The sequence below is a fragment of the Platichthys flesus genome, chromosome 19 (assembly GCF_949316205.1).
Source record: "Platichthys flesus chromosome 19, fPlaFle2.1, whole genome shotgun sequence".
Lineage (NCBI taxonomy): Eukaryota > Metazoa > Chordata > Actinopteri > Pleuronectiformes > Pleuronectidae > Platichthys > Platichthys flesus.
In genome coordinates this window covers 7618922-7636116 of record NC_084963.1, presented here as the reverse complement: position 1 = coordinate 7636116, position 17195 = coordinate 7618922, and the positions used below count along the sequence as shown (strand labels likewise).

General features: G+C 41.6%; 1 protein-coding gene across 1 annotated transcript; it reads left to right on the top strand.

Annotated features, from left to right (window-relative positions):
* Window positions 1–619: 619 nt before the first annotated feature.
* fgf10a (fibroblast growth factor 10a) lies at window positions 620–16891 on the top strand. Its single transcript, XM_062412321.1, has 3 exons — window positions 620–1913; window positions 14009–14112; window positions 16042–16891. The coding sequence occupies exons 1-3, from the start codon at window positions 1463–1465 to the stop codon at window positions 16240–16242; spliced, it is 756 nt and encodes a 251-aa protein (XP_062268305.1). The 5' UTR covers window positions 620–1462; the 3' UTR covers window positions 16243–16891.
* The last annotated feature ends 304 nt before the right edge of the window (window positions 16892–17195 follow it).

Below are 17195 nucleotides of genomic sequence, written 5' to 3'. Positions count from 1 at the left end.
CTCTGAAAATCCCCCGCCAAAATAAAAGAGGTCTGTTGTGGATTGGGAGAATCATTGGGCTCCAATTCAAATCATTTCAAACAACACTCGGCTGTAATCAAGAGCACGAAACGTCAGAGGGCTGGACCAAACTAAAAGAGAGATAGAGGGAAAGACTTTCTTCCTTCTTTTGGACCTGCTCTGCTCAACTGGTGGGGCTTGGTCTGGAAAGGGGAGGGGACGGAGAAACGAGGGAGAGGGAGGGAAAGAGAAAATGGGGGTGGGACAGACCCCCCCCCCTTCCCTGCACACACACACACACATAAACACACATACGTACATGTGCAGACACACATGCACGCACACGACTCTTCAAAGCCAAGTGGTTTTCACAGACATCCAATTACACTAAGAGATGACATCTGGCGAACTGCAGCAGATAAATAAGGTGAAAGGAAAGACAAGATTCAGTAACCTCAGAGAAACTCCAGATAACCAGGCAGAGCGCCGCTGATAGAGATAGGAGAGAGGGAGAGGCAACGGAAAGAGGGGGGGCCAGAGGAGAGGAAGCCACACACAGGAGGAAAGAAGAGAGGCAACGCACTGCTCCAGCGCTCAGAACTCCGAGGTAGAGAGGAGAGACAGGGAGCTCCACTCACTGACAGACGCACAACAAGAGAGGGCAGAAAGACGAGAGGTCCCGGACTCAGTTACACACTCAAGTGACTTCAAACCAGCTCCGACAAAACAAGAGGCACAAAGAGACAGAAGAGAGAGAGAAGAAAATCTGGATTTTGTGACTTTTTTTTTTATTGTGGCCCCTCTTGCCTGGATTTCTCTGAACATTTTTATGAGAAGCAGAATTATTTTCTTTTTTTGACTAGACATCATTTTGGCATCTTATACCCAGACCTCCTCCGCCTTCTTGTTATCCACCCTGGACTGAAGTAGATGAACGGACATGTGTGTGGAGTAGATCTTTAATAGCATATATGAATGAACTGATATTTTCACTCTGAGTGTCTTTGGATGTGAGAGTGAAACTTTAGAAAAAAGGGAATTTTAAGAGGGATTGTGCGACCAGGAGCCAGAAGCAGCAAGAGGACAAGGAGAGAAGCCCCGGTTGTTTCTGTTGTGAGGTGATCTGAGTTATGGATGTTGACGCAATCCTGAGGAATAAACAGCACCGGGGACTTCAGCAGAGTCAGCCACAACACTGAGGGCTTCCCCACCACCACCAACTGCACCCAAGACCAACATTACTGACAACTCTACATCAGCTTAAGTGAATCACTGATCAATCTTCAAACCAGACGTTCTACCACTTTTCCACCACAGTGTCGGTGAGGTTGTGGGTCCCCAGACAGAGGAGGTGTAGTCGCTGGGCCGGGGGAGTTTCTCCCACTCTTGTTTCCTCTCCCTGCACCCAGCTCAGCATGCCCCAGCCCCTGTGCACCTCCACAGCTCTCCCAGCTCCACTACCATGTGTAGATGGACAGTGACACAAGGTGCACCGGTCGCCTGGTTCTCCTCCTGCCCCTGCTGCAGACCTTCACTCCTCCTCCCCCTTACCTTCCTTCTCCTGCTGCTCCTGCTCGGACCTTCCTCGTCCTCACCGCTGTCTCCTTTATCATCACGGTCAAACCCGGGCAGGAACCACAATGCACCGGGAGGGACTCCTCCTCACCTCTTCATCCCTCACCCGCCACCTCCCTCATCACCCGCTCCTCTGCATGCATCTTCTGCAAGGTTGCCACGGGCAACCAATGTATCATCGTCCTCTGCGACAGTTGTCGGACGCCACGTGCGGAGCAGCTACAACCATCTACAAGGAGACGTGCGGCAGAGGAAACTGTTCTCCTACCAGAAATTCTTCCTTCGCATTGACAGGAAAGGGACGGTTAATGGCACCAAAAGCGAGGACGATCCGTACAGTAAGTGAGATTTGTCTTGCTCTTGAATGTTCTTTATTTGTACTTTAAATTTTAAACAGCAACTTTTGAGGATTTGAAACTATTCTTTCACTTATGCCCACAATCTGCCAATGAGAACAATACAGCAGAAGATGCACTGGCTGTCTCCCATTAGGTCTACTGTGTTTATATGTGAAGACAGGTGACTGGGCAAAAGAACAAATAACAGAGCTGCGTGCTTCTCAGCCTCCTCACCATGTGTACAGGCAGGCATATTTGCCAGACTACAGAGTTTAAGAAAAGACAGCATGACAGTAGGTGATTGGGAAAGAGAGGAGAAGAGAAAACAGAATGAGTAAGCCAAGCAGATAAATAAAAGATGATCCACTGGAACCAATTAGAAATTGTCCAAAGTCTGTTCTTCCTCTTTGAGGAAATATCTGAAACACAACTATCACTAGTCCCCCAGGGAGAATGACAAGAAGACTAACTGATTGCTGCTATTACGCCGCAGCTATAATAGTAGTGGGCATATGCTAAGTACGAGGTTGTACTGACTCAGATGTAAAGTAATAACCTGCTCATTCTTCTGGTTGTGCATTTTGCGGCTTTTGAAGTATGATTTTAACTTCTATTTAACCTGAGAAGGGTCACTTAGCACACACGCTCTTATGTCAGCATCACTCAGCCTCACATTCACACACAGTTACAGTCACACACAGCTCTTGAAATATGTTAACTCTTAAAAGAAAATGACTGGATGAATGCAGAATGTACGCATTTTGCAGAATATTTTCTAACTTACATTTTTAATGAACATAATTGTGACATATGCGCTGGTTTGAAACTGAACTGCACCACGATGCTGGTTGTATGATTGCATGCAAACTTCAACACATCTGTACACTAGCAAATTAAAATAGTTTTAAGAACTTTTAAGGGCCATTATAATCATTTATGACTGATCCAGAACAGAAAATCAGATGTTCATTCTGAAGTCCACATCTTTATCTTCTAGTTAAACACATCTGGAAGTTCTCCAGGGCTACCACAGTCTTCTGGTCTCAAAGCAGCTCAGAATAGTTGCTTCGCCCCGAGGCCACATTGACAGTAGTTGCTGAGGGAGAGCAGAACAGTACTCCCACATTTACCTGCCCAGAGTTTCCCTGCCAGTTCACAGAATCAAATGGGTGACATCCAGCACACAAACTAATCTCTTTAAGATGAATACAACAGGCCAGCGCTGCATTACGCCCACTGCGTGTGTGAGAATCTGTAACAGCATGTCATGCATGCGTCTCTGAGAGTCAAACCGCATATGAAGATCTTTATCACTCGCACACCTTCATACACATGTCGTAGGTTTGAATGCATGTGTCTGTGGGTCTGTGGTGCTGTACAAATCTCTCCTGCTGAGCGCTCACACACTCGCGCACACACGCTTGAGCACAGAGAGGCCAGTCTTGCACATGGCCTCCATATGGCAAAGCACACTTTTATTAGGGCCAGGGCCAGTGTGAATATGTGTGTGCGTGTGCATGTGTGCGTATGTGCCACTCAGACACCAAGGCTCTGCCAGACATGGCTGAAGGAATTTCAATTAGCGTCTCTTCCTCCCTCCCCTTGCCTGCAGTCCTCTGACACAAACACACACAGAAACATGCACACACACTTTTACACACATACAAATTAAGAGTTCAACCATTAGAGTGCAACCAGTCACCAACTATAATGGCATCAGGTCATGGCATTAGAGGCACAATCCATCAATTTCAACAGCTCTTGTCTTGATTGTTGTGGGAAATGGGTAGAAACTCTCTAGAGGAAGAAACTTTAAATATGAGGACTTTACCCTGGATCTACCTGATAGCAAGTGCAGATGTAAAACATGTTTCAGATTAACAGACGATGGGTGGAAACGTGCTGCTTTGGCTGTGAGGAAATAATGATTAAATGGTGTGCGAGTGCACACTGCCACACTATAGTGATTGCATCTGTGCAGGGACTTTGAATGTACAGGAGTTTGTACACTTAGCTAATGCGCCACCTTCTGATACTTTGCATGTGCTTTAAAATCTGCAGAGAACAAATTGTACCCTTCAGAACATAATTAAATTCTCCTCCCCTAACTGAGAACGACGATGTGGTATTTGACATACTAGACAAGTGTTTTTACACATGCCCCTGCTCAGGAGCCTGGCAATATAATGTGTGCATCGACATTTTTATTGTACTTTTCATGCTACACACTATGAAAGTTCATTATGTGTAGGATTATTAGTGAATTAAAACAAATGTTTCAAAGCTGCACAGACTTATTGGGAATTTGATGCAGGTTTCTGGCCTTTATGTGCTTATCAGAGACAAATGTTTAAGATAATGCCTGCAACATACTTAGTCACATAATTAACCCTCATAACACAGGATGCTACAATTGCACCAATGTGTCAAAGTCAACTAGCATGTTGCATATCAGGAATTTGACCCCGGAGCTCATTGTCAGAAATGGACCCCTACTTTAAGGAAAGCATTAAACTGGAAAAATAAAGTGTGGGAGCAGTTGTTAGTGCAGTTGTCATGGTCTAGTAGTCTGGTAATGTTCAGGAGGTCAGATTGCAAATGAGTGTCATTAGATGGTGTCAGAGGTGATGAAGAAGTTTTAGGTGCAGCTCCGGGGTCGAGGCTCTCCTCCGCAGCCGAGCCTTTCTAATCATCTTGTCAAAGCTGGGGGCAATACGTCACTCAGGGTTAAGGTGGTGTGAGTGCGAGCTCAACGGTGTGCGTCAGGGTTTGTCTATTAGAGTTCATGTGATCAGTGCCCGTCTGTCCATGTCACCTCATCCTTCGTAACCCTGCTGCGTGAACCTTCACGTGGTTTTATCGTTGCTGCCAGATCTGTCCTTGTTTTCTTACATCCACGTTGTCCACAGACTGTTACACTACGTCTACAAACACACAAATAAAATGTTCATGTGTTTACAGTTGGACCACAGTTCATTTATTATTAAATGGTGCCAACTTTACTTAAGTCGGAGCTTTGATTCTCACTGTGGCCACCCAGACTGTAAAATCTGCCACACATACTTATTGTTGACATGAATCACAGTGGACACATTACCCACTGACATGAATGAATCTCACGCTCCAGAATTTATGGATAGTCTAATACAGGGGACGTTATTTTGATTTAGGGCAGCTTTTTCATGTCCGGGCTAAATACACATGTCTACCCCCTCTGGTTTGACCTCTACCTATTGACCCAAGTCAGGAAGCTTTGTTAATGGAAAGGTCAACACCTTACACAGTGCATCACTTTTAGCTCCTTGGTTACTCAGCAGCCGCTGTTAGCTATGTAATGTCGGTCAGGGGATACAAATTTGGAAAATTCTTTACTGTTTACTTCAGAGTAACATAGTGTGCTAGTCTAATACAGTACAGTTGTATTTTCACTGAGGAGGAAACATGTTCTTTTACAGAAGAAATTCTCCATTTTAACAAGAATTTCTAACTGTTATTGATTCCTGAAGGTCTTTATTTTCTCCTACAAAAGAAATAAATCTACAAATTCAGTGAGACAGTTTCAATCTCATTCTAAAACTAATCTGTCTGGATCAAATAGCGTCACTCAGCATCTTGAAAAAAGACAAAATAAGATATTTCGATAAAATGCAATTGATTCTACTACATGTACGAATTTTTTTTTTATTTGTGCTAGAAGACTATTATTTAATTCCATTTGCAGATTCTTCTACTTTGTAATTTAGTTACAATCCAAATGACAAAATGGGGGGAAAAATACTTACATCTGTTGTTTTAAATGCATGTAAATCTTTATCTTTCTCCTCTGCAGCCATAATCCTCCAATGACTCAGCAAGTTTAAAACAAAATAAAAAGTTTTCCTTCAATTTATCTCCTTTGAATTATTCCCATCTACACCGTTTTTCCCCCTCTCTTGTGGTACCTTCCGGTGTTTTTCTTTCTTGATGAGCATGTTTAGAGTTCTCGTGGGAAAAGGTAACAGTGTGGCCCATAAAAGAGAGTTATGAGGAGGTATTGGATGCACCAGAGGTTAGTGTCAGCATTGCTTTTCATTCAAAGTTACTCTGACATCTTCATGGACTCCCCCTTCTCCAACGGCCGTAAATAAACGTGCTCTGCAAATGTCACTGCACAAGCTTGTTCAGGAAAAACTGAGCACCTCATCGAGAGCTCCTTAAGCTGCCAGAGCCAAGTTTCACATCAACAATCTCATTCAGCTGCAGAGTAAACACGATAAACATACACTGCCTACACGCTCCCGCCTCTATTTGATATCTTGTGAGCTTCCCTCTAACATCGATTTTGCTTATTGCTGAAGAAACAGGAAGTAGTATCAGATTTCCAGGTTGTTATCTGACTATAAGGATGAGCAACACTGACGAATTCAGATCAAATACCTTTGGTTACGTACAACCCTTCCCCATAGTGATGCTCTGTTAATAAACTGCAGCAGGAGTCTGGATCAAATCATGTCAGTTCTCATTCATGACTCCTTCTTACTGGAATCTACTGAGCAAATACTGGCTGTGACCTGGAGAAACAAAATTACATAATATTGATTATCTTGCATAAGAGAAATCTGATTTTACTGTATGTAAGACAGACTGACTATGAACATTGATAATTTAGAGCAAACTTTTAAAGAAATATGGATTAACCAAGCGATTTCTTGGTATTTACTGGTACTAGTTTAATCGCACTTTACAAAAAGTTATTACACAATCTTTGATGCCTTGAGTCTGAAATACTTATTTGGGACTAAACACTTAATGTGAGTCCCAGACATCAGGCCAAGAAAGAACAGACTGCACCTTCATTTGATGAGGTGTTGGTTACACTCTGAACCATTTTACAACAATAAAAATAGACCTAATCTAAAACTCTTGAAATTTTCAAAGGCACTGACTTGAGTTGTTATGCAATACATTCTCTGGCATATCACTCAATAACTTCAGTAATAAAAAGACAACCCTCACATTTTGCACAACATCCATTTCTAGTTGAAATAGTCGTCAAAAGTCTCCACATGGATTTGTTTGACACTAAAATGCATTGACGTAACCAAACTTTCTAGTGAATCTTCAGTTTGTTGCCGTTTTAAATGTCGCCAAGATGTTTTACAGTTACAGCATGACATTGCATCATGTAGATTATCAAAAACATATTATAAAACTCCTTCCTTTCCCTGTCCTCCCTCGTCAGCACCATTTTCCATGTTTCACATGCAGCAGTGAGTGTGAAGGTCTTGAGGTTCAGATGTACAAGTGCCTTTGACCCCATCACTTCCCACACAGGGTCATTTAAAGTAGTGTATAATAATGTTTTGAAAGTGCTCGCATGCAGAGCAGAACAACACTGTTTTCCATCAAGATATTTTTTTCATTGCTGTTTAAAACTCTTTGCGTTTTCCAGGCGTCACTGAGGACAATGACGGGATCCATCTCATTTTTCCTTCGCTGTTTACATATTTCTTGACACTGCAGTCCAATATTTTCCCCATCAATTCACTCCCCTGTCCATTAATGTGTCAGCTACAACATGACTGAAATGGGAGCCAGATTTCTGTAGGCAGACGGAGGTAGCGTGGCCAAAAGCCCCACCAGTCCGGCACCACCTTAAACAAAAGTCTATCAGCAGCAAATCATGTTTCTGTAATGTCCTCTGCTTCATTGGAGCTTTCCAGCTCTCTGAAGAGAAAATGTCTCCAAACAAAGAGTCGCTTACTGTCCACAATCTTAACTCAGATATTTTTACTTTGATGGACAGCTTTTTTCATTGTTTGTGTTATGTGGAGAATTCTTCCTTAGTACAATCATACACCTCCCAAGTGATACTCTGACATACGTCTCAGTCTAATATCTCTGCTTTCCAAACAACTATCAAGCTTTAGTGCAAATCATCTTTCCCATGAAATATCTGGAAGCAGAGTTCATATCTTTAATATGGAGAAGTATCATCTTTGTTAATACAAACATGTTGCACAAATCCAGCTCAGTCCCTGGCTCATCTCAGAGATGTCCTCCCAGTAATCCAGCCGTTTGTTGCTGTCTAAATAACAAGTCATCACATCCCACAGTGAAGTGCAAAACTGAATCACAGCAATGTTCACTTTGGAGTAAACATTGAAGGAAAAGTGAAAGAAAAGTTAAGTGGAAATAGTGGTATTTGTCGCATAAGAATGAAACTCATCTCGATGGCCTCTGATGTGAAGCTGCATCATGTCAGAGGATGATCTAGAAAATTTGTAATAAAAAATGTAATATGTTGAACTTAAATATTCTAAAGTTTATTCACTTTACTCGTTTCTCTTTGTAAAGCCATCACACAAACTTCACACTGTAAATTGAGCTTGACAGTGACCTCTTGCAGAAGAAAAGAAAACAACTTTGTGATGACAAATTAAGATGTATTGCTGCAACAAGCATTGCGCACAATTTTTTCTTATTTATTTTTTTAATAAGACCAATTAATCATAGCTGCAAAGTTATTTTCTCAAACTAAAAACATCCAGCCCTGAAGGAAGTTTTTCTTGACCAGTAACTGTGCTGTGCAGTGCAATGGAAGCCTAATACTGAAAGTGTCATTTTGGTGTTAGCCTGGTGCATGTGAACAGGCAGAATTCATGGCCAGTAAAACAGCAGGAGGTGAAGAATAGCATCTGTGAAAGATAACATCCAGGGCTGCTGCCATATAGACACCATGTGCTTCAAGAAAAGCCCCCTACCAAATAGACACACACACACACACACACACACACACACACCTCATGTTCCTGCTCCCCTCCTATACTCTCTCACTCACCCCCAACCCTGCTACACACACACACACGAAAGTGAGGCTCTTAATGGAGTCATCAAAGGTAAAGCTGAGAGCTCAGAGCAGAGTTCAGAGAGGCACATGGGCCAGTCTGGCCATTTGAACAGAGAAGGCAGGAATTCCAGCTAATTACTCTCACTCTGTGTGTGTGTGTGTGTGTGTGTGTGTGTGTGTGAGTGTGTACGTACATAATGCACATGTGAGAAGAGAAAATAGCTTTACACAGAAAGCTGGATGAGACAATCTGAATAATATTTATGCTCGTCTGTGCATACTATTTGTGGTGTAAGATAACAAGATGGAAGTCCAGAGCCAACAATGCAGACCACAACAGTTGGGAAACATCGCACTGGCAGCTGAGGAGTAAATGAAAAATGTGTAAACTGCAGACAACCGTCACAGCACTTTGACTGCAAACAGAGCTCCCGCCGTGTCAGGCCTGTGAAATGTTTTGACAGAAACTGGCAGCTTTGCCACTTTATCCTGTTACAAAGTCAACTGTGTAATCACAATATCTCAGGTGGTTATGTTTTGTTTCTCCTCTTTTTTCTCTCCTTTCGGTCAAATCACTGAATTTCTGTCGGCCTCCTCCCAGCTGCTCAGAAAAGCATGTGACATAACCCGCTGCGGTCTCGCTGCGCGAAGAAAAGTGAGCTTAAATTATGCGGACCGAAATGATGAGCCACGCAGACGAAACTTAGCGCTATCTGTCGGCTAGACCTCCGGTATTTAAAACACTCAGGTGATCTGTTTTGTTTGAATCCAGAATATTCTGGGCTTGTTTTTCTTAAGGAACCTCCAGCCAGCTCCGAAATAGCACACAGCCTGAACACTGCGGTTATGGCTATTTCTAAGGGGAGACGGTGATGTGAGTGCTCCTGTCAGGAGAGGAAATAAAACCATTATGGGGGCAAGAATAAGCTAAATATCACTGTGAGTACATGTCAAATATAAATGGAAAATAAACTTGAGAAGGAAACCAGTCAATGAAGCGAACAAAAACACTCCTTTATCTACTTGATATAAATTATAAACCCCAAAATGTAATAAATACAAAATAAATTTTGTAAAGATAAATTACTTTACCAATAAATTGCTTTTGTGAAAATGTTTTGACTGTGTTAAAATCAGAAACAGGCCTGTGTTTTCTCAGCTTCAGTCGTCCACATCGGCTATGATGTGGCAACCTAACACAGGATGATACTGTTGTCCACCACATCAAGTCTGAACCGATACCTCAACGCTCCTCAGAACACATGATATACAGCAGTTTCTACTCCAACCCAATACCTTCACCAGCAGTGGCCACTGGACAAGCAACAAGTGTTTGTTCTCTCTCAGTTTTAATAAGGGGCCGGAAATATTCAACCAAACTCAAATACAAAACCAAATGTATAGGAAATAACTTGATCATTTCAAAACCACAAGTGGTCTTAAACGCAGCAGCCAAGAACACTTGTTTGATCTTGAATGACTTTTTCCATGCGTTGGGTCATTGTGCTTTGTTTGGTCGAATAGTAGAGTTTAATATTTTCACTTCATATCTGATTTAATATATTGGTTTGATTTAATTGAATTCCTGTATTCTTCTTTTGTATCTTTTATATATTTATCGATAAGTTTACTGGAATGAATTTCGGCTGTTGCGTGCACGTAAACTCTCATGTCACAGTGAATTCAACATGTCGTCAGTCACTCTGTTGCTACAGTTTCAAAAAGAAAACTGATCTTCATGTTCAGACCTCAACCGATGCAAATCAGACCTTAAATCTTTAAAACAATACATAACGGGGCTAGTTGTGCTTTATGAATTTTACCTCTTGAATGTCGCATTCATTTTTCACATTAAAAAGAAAGAGAATTGGTCACACAAAAAAAAACACAGGAAATTCGAGGGCGCGTCCAAATATTTTCGCTAGGGACGAAGAATAAAAGAACCATAAACCATATCACTGAGGAACAGGAGTTCATGACACAAGCTTGTCCACAAGTGACAATATTACACAATGCAGCGCAAGACCTCAGCGGCTCTGCAGGCCAACAGTAGACCCACTCACAGCTGGTCACCTCGTCAAGGTCACGATGTGAACAACCGCAGTATAATCTTCAAAAAAGCCCCCGGATAAACAGTGGAAACATTTTCACAACCTCTTTTAACCTTTAGGTTCAGCTGGAGTCTCACGGACCGTGTTTCCAATGGGGTTAGCTGGGGGATGACGGGAGGGGCTGTCTACGTCCTCTGTGTGTGTGCGTGTCTGTGAACTTATTTTAACGTAGATGCATGTGAATGTGTGAACCACTGCGTGAAGTAGTTGGGAAGATTATTTAGTTAACGAAGCCATCGTCTATTTCTCATCGTCTCCATTTGCCTCCAAACTGACCATTGGTTTTAATATCAACTTGTGTTTGTTACACTTTGAGAGACATACAATGGCGGCTTATACCAAAAAAAGTAAAAACACAAATAGTGAACTAGCATGGTTTCCTTCTCACTAGGCCCAGGACCTTCCTTCTTGTATATCTGTTCTTGTTCCTGTTTAAAATACTTCAAACCAATAATCACAGTGAACATAGTCTCCTGTGGTTTGTAGTGGTTCATTTTGGTTGACATAATCAGACAAACAATAGATGAGGAGCATAAACTACATCAACCACCACAACACTATCATCCAATAAAACCATCACTATGATCCATAAAAGCTGTAGATCATAAAATGTAGTATTTCTGAGTTGAAATGCACTCTGATGGCAGATTTCCATGTACATTACGGATACGAGTCCCAGTGGAGTTCCATAACGAACCCAGTAAACAACATAGTGGTCTTTATGAAGTGGTTAATTAACAGTTTCTTACAGTTGGGAGGCCAGACTGTGTTTATATGAACTCTGTCAGTGCTCTGGTTTGGGTTTAAATGGAAAAATACTCTTTTGGCTCGTTTTCACCAAAGTTACTGAGTTGTTACACGCAGGTGTTCGTCCCTGGTAGTTTCCTAAAATATGTTGATATCAGAAAATGTCCATGCCTTTTACATTAAATGGACCGTGTGCCGTCTGTGCTTTCAGTGTTGCGTCATAAAAGTTTTTTCTTTGCACGTGCAAACATAAATTCATATCCAGGGCGCCGCATGAAGAAAAAAAAAAAAAAAGAGTATTCTACAAATATGTAACCTCAAATGTTGACAAGGAGAATTGTTGGATTTAAAAGTAGTTTTAAAAAGTTAAAATTGCAATTAAGGCCAAGAACCAGAGACTCAACTGTTTGTATGTGTGTACATGTCTACATCTGCGTCCTGACGTGTGTGTGTCAGCAGTGACACAAAGCAGGCTGCTGTTTCTCTCCATCCCATTTGCCATAAACTCTGTTGCCGCAATCTAAGCCTTTTGTTGCAGCCTGGCCTTTTAACTGGCAGGCAGACAGGCTGCTTCTTGTAACTGGTAAAGGGGCCATAAAAGAGCCTTGCGCTTTTGGTTTTTGACAAACCACATCAAACGGGAGGAGGGAAAACGGTTTGAACAGGTGGACCGGTCGCAAGCGCAGCACAGACCGATCTTATTTTGACCAATCGCAGCTCAGAACTGTTGACTGTGGTGCAGGGAGATGGACCGTTTGGAATCTGATTGATCAGTTTTACCCTGAGGTACATGCCTCTGTGAGTAATGCGCTCAACAACAAGCCAACATGATGCACTGTGAGCTACAGAAATCTCCTTGAATTTTGGAGGATCAGCGACAGCTTTTATCAGCCAAATGTGGGAAATGTTGGGAATGATTAATGCCTGTAGTCTCCGGCCAATGACTACAATTAACAAAAAGAAACTAGGCAAAAGATAATTTAAAAAGACCACAACACTTTCAAGATGCAACATTGTTTGTCACTGCAAAACATTAAGATAATTACAAGTGCTTTTATATGTTTTTAATCAAATGCTAAACTATTTCTCACTGAGCATGCAAAGAAATGAGAAGAAGCACTTGGACACAAAAGTGGAAATATACGTCTAAATGCAGTGGGAAACAATGTCTGCGCAAAGAGGTTCAGGATGGAGATTCACAGCTTTACTCCTTCTGACCATCATAAAAATAACACCAGGGCTGTAGAAGGCTGCAAATCTGAGGATGAGGGAGTTGGAGTGAGGGCAGAGAAACGGCATCTTGTCTAAAAGCAAGTATGATTTATATGAACATTGAAGCTTAAAGAATAAAGTGAGGGTCATTTGCTTGGTCTTTTAGTTCACTTGTTTATCTATAATTCCCAAGCTCTTCCAGATCCACTGTTTCTTCCATAACATCTTATCCATGTGTCTGAGCTGTGTCCACCTGCAGTTATTCTTGGTAAACCTTCCACTCTATGTCTATGGGTTTGTGGTTTTTAAAGTTGTCCATTCCTCATTACTCCAATAGGAAACTGTCTAAGAAAAGCTCAAGCGATACTCTTGTGTAAACGGTCTCCTCTTCTCACTTTATCCTTTTGACTATTCCTGCCACCAGGCCCCACTTCCCTCTGGCCCCTTTAGCTAATCCTCTCAAAACCCCTGATAGTTTTATGGCTTGGTGTAACTGACTTTAGGATGAGAGAAGAAAGAGCCGGCGACCACAGCTTAAACCAGTAATTGGTTCAGGCTTGAAAACTGATACGGATGCCTTGACCTCTTGCCAGTCTGGCAGCCAAAAAGCCTCTCTCCGTCCTGTCCGTGTGCCTGCCTGCAGCTCCCCTGGTCAGAAAAAACAAACAGAGCGGAGAGTTTTTTTTTCCTGGCTTACACCTCGGTCCCAGGGCATGCAGCCCACAAGCCAACCAGCAAATGAACAGGGGGCAAGAGGCCAGTCTGAGGTCTGACAGTCGCACAGTGAAGAAAAGGGGTAGACAGGACTGGAGCTCACTTGTGAGGGAGAAAGTGAAGTTTTCTGCAGCAGGATTTAAGGGGTTTGAAGCCATGTAGCAAAATTATGAAATGCAATTTTTTGTGATGCATGCAAATTAAAAACTTCATATCCCATGATAAGTCTTTGCACATTATAAAATTCCAAGGTTTTCCTGCACGGTTAAGGAAATCTTTTTGATAAGATTGTGTGCTTCCCTTGGGTTTGTTTCAGGATTGTCATGAGACGATGAACAAGAAAATGATTTCTCTGAACACTAAACTGGACCCTAATCTCAGATCAGAAAGAAATCTACAACTCATATGAATGCAAATGTTTTGGAGGAACTGATCCTCACAACATTACTGATGTATTTTCTCTCTGTCCCCTGCTTTAACAGGTATTTTGGAGATCAAGTCAGTTGATGTGGGAGTGGTGGCCATCAGGGGCCTCAGCAGTAACCACTACCTGGCAATCAGCAAGAAGGGATTGCTATACGGAGCGGTAAGTCACAGTCTGTCGCCTTCTTCTACCTGATACTTGGTCATCCACGGTCTCCTCTACTTTTCACAAGAACACTCACATGACTATTGAATTCATATGACAGTATTGTCAATAGAAGTGATTCAAAGTCCTGCAAAGGACAGTTTTCACTCTGCAGCTTCTCCTCAATGCTTTTTAAAACAATGGCTGCAAGACTCTATTCCAGAAATAGGAACCGCAGTTAGTCAGTGTGAGCGCTCCTCTCTGCTACCTACCTTTCCTCCCCTCTCCATTCAGAAACAGGAAACACAATCCTTCAGTTTCCCTATTCTGCTTCAGTCCCTCTGGGGAGAGCAGCCCTTGTTTCATCCCTTTTCTATCACTCTCTTTCTCCCTCCTTTTCTTCAGCTCAGTCTCTCATCCCTCCTTTTTACCCCCCCCTCTTTTCCTGGCTTTGAAAGGACCCAAACTTTCAGCATGTCTCTCTGGGGCCACACCACAGATGAAATGACACACGGTTGAAAAAGAGGCATTCTGTTGCATGGCCTGAAACTGAATTCCCATGACGTCTTCTGCCCAGTGCAACACAAACCACAGTAGCACGGCGGTGAAGGGCTGGCGCTCCATTTCACCTGATGGGTTTACACAGTAACTTCTTTATCCAGTGGTAATCAAATGAAATCATTGTTTCATTATATCGCCAGATTAATACATGTGTGACACAAAGGATTATAACTGGATTTGTTAGGTTTTTACCACGATTCACTTCGTACAAAACTCCTAAAGATAACAGTGGAGGATATTCACCAGGTAATCTGGGATATACATTGTATTTTAAAAGTCTATTAGATTTAAAGATGTTTTACTTTTTAATATCCGTAATGCTGTTGGTATTACGCCCCTTGGATTGTGGATTTTATTATTATGATTTGTTGCTATAATTCTATATAATTTATGATACATTTATTTTTTTCGAATCATTTAATCTGCTTTACCAACACTTTAATTGAAAGGCAGCCAGCTCCCACTTGTTGTTTGGTCTTCTGATCACCAGAGTTAGTTAAAAAGCTGCACAGCGTCTGTGAAATATTCTCATTTTGCTTCGGGAACATTCAGTTTTACTTCTGGAACCAATTTGAACAGCTGTGGCCAGAGAGAGAAAGAGAGAGAGAGACTTATAATGTGCATGTGTGTGTGCGAGTGTGTGTGCGAGTGAGCAGGAAAAGTACAATTTTACTTATGAATATCAACTGCATATAGTTAACTCGCTGTTTATACGACATTCGCCTTAAGCACCACTGCAGCTTCGAGTGAACTGACTCTCGGATCATTTTCTCTTCACTAACCAGTGGGTGGTCACTGTGGTAAAGCTCACAAACATGGTGTCATGATGCTCTTTGTTGGCATCGAGCCTGAAAACACCACATCTCATTGTAACCTCTCTGGCCCTGTTCCATTCATCACATTTGATATTGGTCTTAAGCAATGTCTGGGCCATATGTTGATCCCTTATGTCACAAAGTAAAATATCAACAGGATACTGTCGTTGTATGACAAGATGAACAACAATAAAATAAACATTAGCGAGTATGAAAAATATCTTACTTTCCAGCATATAATCAATTTCTTGGTGAATTTGAGACAGTGTTAATGAGAAATGTAAAGATAAAGAAGAACCCATCAAACGCTAGGATATAGGAAAAGAAAATAACACTGCGGCTCCATTACAGAAACAAAGTTTATCACTTTCATTTCAGTGAACCAAACTGTTAATGTGATGTTTAACAAATAAGAAGCCACAAATGTAACTAAGCCTCCTGTTTTCAAAACAGATCATGTGTTTTTACAAACACTGTCTGATAAATATTTGGCAGTAGCCATTCCAGACAGATCTGTTGTCTTTAGTTTCTCTACTTTGATTTTCACGTCTCCCGTGTTTCTCCTCCACAGAGGGACTTTGGTCCGGACTGTCGTCTGACTGAACGCATTGAGGAGAACAAGTACAACACCTATGCATCGGCAGAGTGGCGCAACAAGAAGAAGCACATGTTTGTGGGATTGAACGCAAATGGAAAACCAATGAAGGGGAGGAAGACGCGGAGGAAAAACACAGCCACTCACTTCCTGCCCATCGTGGTACAACCACGGTGATTGAACGTTGGAGAACTCAGACTGTAGGGTACTGGACTTATCTGGAGTTATAGTGGTGGCTTTATTGGACAGATCTGAACGGGATCTTAATGATGCACTGAGGAGGAAAAGAATGGAAACCTAGAGACATTTATCTGTGTTGGATAAAGACATTTCTATTTTTAAAGAAAGAAATAAAATATATTGGTATACAATGTATATATTATTTTCTGTTTTAAGTTATAAAGTACATAGGCACAGTAGAAAATATGAAAAGAAACCGACTTCTGTGCCAAAATGTGATTTAGTAACTCACATTTCTAGATTTGTGTATATGTGAAGCGCTTGACTGGCAAGAGACGAAAATGAAATGACAGGAGGCAAAGATGCAAGAGAGGAGAAGAAAGAGGAAAGAAGAGGAAGTATTGATCGAGAACTGAGTGAGTGAAAAGGAGGAGAAAAGACAAGAATGGAGGGGAAGAAGGAAATGGCAGAGCTGAGAGGATTGAGTCAAGAAAGCACCACCACAGCAGCAAGTCTAACGCTATCATGGGTTTCCTTTAAATTTATTTATTTTGTGTATATTTAACAAAAAAATCAAACACACAAAAAGGACAAGTCTTGTCATTTTTACCATTTATGCTTCTCTTTTTGAATACTAATCATTTAAACCTGAATAAATATTAAAAAATTACATATTTGTCTTTAAACTTTTTGACTGCGTTTGAATCTTTTCGCCTTGTAAAAACAGTGTTTCCATTTAATTATCTAGATTGGGAGTTTCCCAGTTAAACGATGAACCGAAAAAAGTTATTTACTCTTCTCATAATGATCCATCCACAGCACTATTTGACGCATGCTACCGCTTTCGTCCATAAAGTTTTTACCATCTATGTAGAGAGTCTGACCTCATAGTTAGAACTCTATCACACAAGAATTTGTCCTTGACCCTGAAGCGGTCACACAGAAAATCG